Source organism: Lipotes vexillifer, unplaced genomic scaffold (genome assembly GCF_000442215.2).
Source record: "Lipotes vexillifer unplaced genomic scaffold, Lipotes_vexillifer_v1.1 scaffold1093, whole genome shotgun sequence".
NCBI classification, from domain to species: domain Eukaryota; kingdom Metazoa; phylum Chordata; class Mammalia; order Artiodactyla; family Lipotidae; genus Lipotes; species Lipotes vexillifer.
In genome coordinates, this window is record NW_006774793.1 from 1,590,585 (window position 1) to 1,595,765 (window position 5,181).

Below are 5,181 nucleotides of genomic sequence, written 5' to 3' on the forward strand. Positions count from 1 at the left end.
GAAGAGCGGGAGCAGGTAGAGAGGAGGACCGTCAGCAAGGACCAAGGGGAGGACCCAGAAGAAAAGGAAAAGTGGGCGGCGAGGACCCAGGGTGGGAGGACCGTGGGCGAATGACAGGTGGGAGAAGGGGAGGCAAATGCAGAGGAGAAGGGGTAAAGCAGCAAGGAAGCGTGGAGAGGGAGGCAAGAATTGACCCAGGGGAGTCCAAGGTGAGGGAGGAAGAGAAAGGCAACGGGCAGATGGAAGGAGGGGGGGGTGAGCAGGCTGGCGGGACGGGTGAGGAGGAGGGATCTGCCCTGCACAGGCGGGCTTGCGGAGGGCGCTGGGGGCAGCGGGGCCATCGGGCTGGGCTCACCCAGCAGCTCTGGCTTCTTGTTGGACAGGATCTGGTAGAAGATGTGGTAGTTCCTCTCAGCCTTCAGCTGGAAGATCACCCGGGACTTCTCCAGGAGATCTGAAGCGAGGAGAGGGGGGCAGGCAGGTAAGGAGGGAAAAAGCCGAGCCAGCCAAAGGGTGGAGGTCAGGGGAGAAGGGCTCTCGCGGCAAGTGGAGAGAGAGCCCGGGGAAAGATACAGTTTAAAGGAAGAAGAATTCTAAAGCCAAGAGGCAAATGTAGACAGAGACAGAAGACGGAGGGGAAATGTTGAGGTGGGGCATCCAGCGGGAATGAACCAGAGGTGTGGGCGGGGCTCCCCACGTACTCACAGGTTTCTATGTCTGCAGAAGCCAGCTTTCCAGTGGCTCCAAAGTGGATCCTGATGAATTTCCCCTGGGGGCAGATGGGACAAAGAGTGAGAGAACTGGCCAGAAGAGACGCATGGAGATCCTGGACCTCATAGCAGCCCAGAACACCCTGGACAGTTCTGGAAATGTAAATGACTTCTTTGGAATCCCAGTTTAGTATCAGTAAAACAGGGAAGAGGATGCCCATCCCCACATGCCACCCAGGGATCTCTGAGCAGAAATGACACAGGAGGGGACTTCCCTGGTGGTCCAGCTGTTAGGACCCTGCTCTCCTAATGCAGGGGGCCCAGGTTCAATCCCTGGTCAGGGAACTATTAATAGATCCTGCATGCCACAAGTAGAGATCCCACATGCCACAATGAAGATCCCACGTGCCACAACTGAAGACCCAGCTCAGCCAAATAAATAAATAAATACTTTTTTAAAAAAGAAAGAAATGACACAGGAATGAGCACTGATAGAATGTGTCCTGTTTGTACCCCTGATATGATCTCTCGTAATTCTCCCAATAACCAGCAAGGTAGATAATACTACCTCCGTCTCACTGATGAAGGAACTGGGGCTCAGAGAGGTGTGGGGACTTGCTGGGCAGATGGAATGCTGGGGAATTGGCTCCAATGCCCATGCTCTCTTCCCACTTCCAGTGTGGAAGAGCTTTGGAAAAGTCTCTTTGGAAAAGAGCCTTTGGAAAAGAGCTAAGGAAAATCTAGAATGTGACCCAAATCAGCCCTGTTACTCAGCTCTGGAACAGCTGTGGTAGCTCTGCGTCTCTTTTCTTGAGTTCCCAGCACTCGGGGGCCAGGCTGAGTGGGGAGGGTTTGGAGTGTGTGTGTGTGTGTGTGTGTGTGTGTGTGTGTGTGTGTGTGTGATTTGATATCCCCATACCAAATGCAGGACAATCAACCAGGTGGGGTGACTGTTGGCAAAACTGCACCCCCCTTTTCTTGTTGAGGCCGCATGAGGCCAGTTGGCAGTGGTCAGGTGCACTCACGAAGCGGGAGGAGTTGTCGTTCCGGACGGTCTTGGCGTTGCCGAAGGCCTCCAGGGCGGGGTTGGCCTGGATGATCTGGTCCTCCAGGGTGCCCTGCAGAGGGAGCAGAGCGCGGGGCTGCATCTCCAGTCCACCTCCAGATGGTGGTGGGGAGGGCGGGGGTGTGGCTGGATGGACTGCTGGGGGGTCTGCAGCTCCAACGGGTCATATTCAGACCACAGAGTGTGTGTCTCCTGCCAGGTAGGTCTTGAGCACTGGGCTCAGGGGTGCAGTCCACACTGTTTCCCAGGGCAGGGCTAGGGGTCACCTGGTCAGCCCACCCCCCATCCCCCCTCTGCCTAGCCCGTGGCCCACCCGGCACCTTGGTTGCATTGACGTTGTCCTTCTTGCCACGGTCACCTATGGCTGCGATGCTGGCAAAGTACTGGATGACACGTTTCGTGTTCACAGTCTTCCCTGCCCCAGATTCTCCGCTGCGGGCAACAGGGACCCATCAGAACCCAGATTCCCACCGTCCTCCATTCGAAGTTCAGCACTGCACCCTCCTCTCTCAGAGTCCCAGCCGTCTAATCTCCTCCCCCGGGGCCCAGCTCCCTGCAGAGTCTGCCCAGCACTGTAGGTCACTCCGGCAGTCCTCGCAGAGCCCAGTTCCTTGCAGTCTCCGCCTTAAACATTTTCTCCCCACCCCATCAGCCCCAGGAATCAGCCTGGGTCCCCCCCAGCCCACGCCCCTCTGTGGGTGGATGGTGTTTGCTCACGTGATGAGGATTGACTGGTTCTCCCGATCTGGAAGAGAAAAGAGCAGAAGCAATGGGGTCAGGGCTGAGGGCCCAGGTCCACGGGTGTGGGGCTGAGGGGCCACAGGTCGGAGCAGCCGGCCTACCTGTCAGCATGTACTGGTAGGCGTTGTCGGAGATGGAGAAGATATGGGGCGGCGCCTCGCTCCTCTTCTTGCCCCGGTAGGCGGCCACCACCTCGGCGTTGTACACCGGCAGCCACTTGTAGGGGTTGACGGTGACGCAGAAGAGGCCCGAGTAGGTCTGAAGCGGGAAATAGGGCAGTCATGAGAAGTTGGAAGGGAGAGCCTGGGATGGGCAGTGGTGACAGGCAGAGGAGTCCCTGGTCAGCCCAGCTGGCTCCTCTCTTCCTGCAGCTGACCAGGGATGGGATAGGGGCAGAGAGCCCTTTGGGAGAGTTCCAACCCCCTCCCCGTGAGAGAATCGCCCCGGCCTACTTTGGACTCTGTGCAGGACAGTCTGCCCGCCGTGTGCAGGACACACTCACATAGATCATCCAGGCTGCGTAGCGCTCCTTGAGGTTGAAAAGCACAGCAGGCTCGTGCAGGAAGGTCAGCATGGCCATGTCCTCGATCTTGTCGAACTTGGGCGGGTTCTGCTGCAACACCTGGTCCTCCTTCACGGTCCCCGTCTGGGGAGGGGGTGGGGCAGTAGGACAGAGGTGACCACACTCCCACCAGGACCCTTGCCAGCCTCGCCCACTTACCTCCTCCCAGAGTACAGGCTGTGACCTGGCCTCGCTCCCCTAGCTCTTCTCTCACCAGTGCCTGGGCCCTAGCCCATAGCTTCCCATGACACCAGAAAATTTACCTGCCCACTGTCTCTCCCTTCCCAGGGACTGTCTTAGAGTCCCTGTGTCTTGCCAGTTCCCCAGACCCTGTGCCCATGAGCATCACCTTTCAGTCCCTGCCTAATTGTTTAGGGCTGGCCGCTCTCTGACCTGTGCACACACACCTCACCCTGGCTCCTGGGGGGAGTACTTCAGGGCATCAGTTGCTCAGGGCGAACCTTGCCACTAACGGAGAAACATCTCACCCATCTACCCTACACTCTTCATTGGTCACTGTCAAATGGTTTGATCGCCACTGGTCAGTTTGCCGTGCCCTGACGTCATGAGATCCTGCAAGTAGGTATTCCAGCATTTTTTTACAGTGGAGAAAGCTGTGGATCGAAAAACTAAATGATTTGCCAGCATGGTGGCTGCTAGTGGCAGAGCTGGGTTCAGGGTCAAAGTCCCCAGAGGTTCTGAGCCACTGCTGCTGACCAGTGGCAGTTCTCATGGCTGGCATGAGGGACCAGGACTGTGGATTTCTGAGTGCCAGTTGTCAGTCCTGGACTGAACATTCTGCGTAAGAGTTCCTGCTCTTTGCGTTCATCGGTAAAAGTTTGCTCTTGGTATGGCTGGGGAGGACTGGGGAGACTCGGTTCATGGAGGAAACTGAGGCAGAGTGGAGGGACGCAGGCTTGAGAAGGGAGCTTCATTTGATGCTGTGTCTATGCCCTCTTTATCTACAAGTCCCTCCTGAGGAGGAAGCCAGCTGAGGTTTTCGGCCGCCAGCATCCTCTCTGGCAACGGGCTGGCGTGGGGCCTCGTTACACCTGCTCAGACCTAACAAGAAAGGTCAGTTCTCACTCAGATGCTGGGCTTCTCGAGCGGGGCTCATCCAGCACCCCCGCTGGCTTTGGCTCTTCTCCAGAGCCCCTCAGCTCCCACTGCATGTGGCTCCACCCCTGCACCCACCACCCCATGCTGTGCCCCACGCACCTTGCCATTCTCCGTCTCGGCAGTGACCTTGCCTCCCTCCCGAGACAAGATCTTGGCCTTGACAAACTCTTCCTTGTCATCCGGCACGAAGCACTCAGTGCGGATGTCGAAAGGCCGGGTCTGGGCCTCTAGACGCTCCTTCTCTGACTTGCGGAGGTACTGGGCCGCCGCCCCGAAATCGGCCATCTGGGCATCGGTCATCTTGTCCCTCCTCTGCGGCTGAGACAGGAGGGCCCAGGCCTCAGTGGGTGGCATTGCCCTCTGCCCCACCCCCTCACCACCTGGGTCCTATCACTCTCACCTCCCTACCTGGCCTGGGTCCAGCCCTCCCCAACTTGGGTTCTGCTTCCCTTGCCCTCTGATGTGAAGCTGAAGGAGAATCTGTGAGGGATCTGTGTGGGGTGGAGTTGGCTACAGTTTGCTAAGGCGAGGTGCTGAGCTGCTCAGAGGAGAGACGGGGAGAAGCCAGGTGCAGCAACCTGGCTTCCAGGAGAAAATTGGGGTGGTTCTCACCCGACGATCTCTTCACAGAGAATCCTGGAGACTCTGGACCACGGAGCCACAGAGGTACAGCCAGGCAGAGGGAAGAACAGACAAGGAGAATGAGGAACAACGGAGGCAGGCCCGTGGGAAGAAGCCGGGAGGCTAAACCGAGAGCCAGCCGAGTGGGACAGACCGACGTGGGCAGTCAGGGGCAGATGAGAAGCAGGGAGACAGGAAAAAAAGGATGCAGAGCTAGTAAAAGTGAGAGGAGTGGGATGTGGAATCCGAGTTGGAAACGGAGAGGCAAGGAGATCAGAACACGCAGCTGTGAAGGGCAGGAGGAGAGACAGACAAAGAAGTATGATAGTGACAAGTACTGACAAAGACCAAGAGGCAAAATG

The 5,181-nt window shown here is 57.5% G+C and overlaps 1 protein-coding gene and 1 non-coding gene across 2 annotated transcripts in view; one reads left to right on the plus strand and one right to left on the minus strand.

The window, feature by feature from the left end:
- MYH6 (myosin heavy chain 6) overlaps window positions 1–4,502 on the minus strand; it is a 23,703-nt gene extending 19,201 nt beyond the window's left edge. The window contains exons 1-8 of the mRNA XM_007449563.1: window positions 4,298–4,502; window positions 3,020–3,163; window positions 2,619–2,775; window positions 2,494–2,521; window positions 2,097–2,208; window positions 1,736–1,828; window positions 706–769; window positions 356–454 (exon numbers count right to left, since the gene is read on the minus strand). Of these exons, the coding sequence (XP_007449625.1) occupies window positions 356–454; window positions 706–769; window positions 1,736–1,828; window positions 2,097–2,208; window positions 2,494–2,521; window positions 2,619–2,775; window positions 3,020–3,163; window positions 4,298–4,498 (898 nt within the window). The 5' untranslated portion in view covers window positions 4,499–4,502. The remainder of the gene's footprint in view (window positions 1–355; window positions 455–705; window positions 770–1,735; window positions 1,829–2,096; window positions 2,209–2,493; window positions 2,522–2,618; window positions 2,776–3,019; window positions 3,164–4,297) is intronic.
- Window positions 983–1,055, plus strand: TRNAR-CCU (transfer RNA arginine (anticodon CCU)). Its single transcript has one exon. It is a non-coding gene; the product is annotated as a tRNA-Arg (tRNA).
- Window positions 4,503–5,181: the final 679 nt, after the last annotated feature.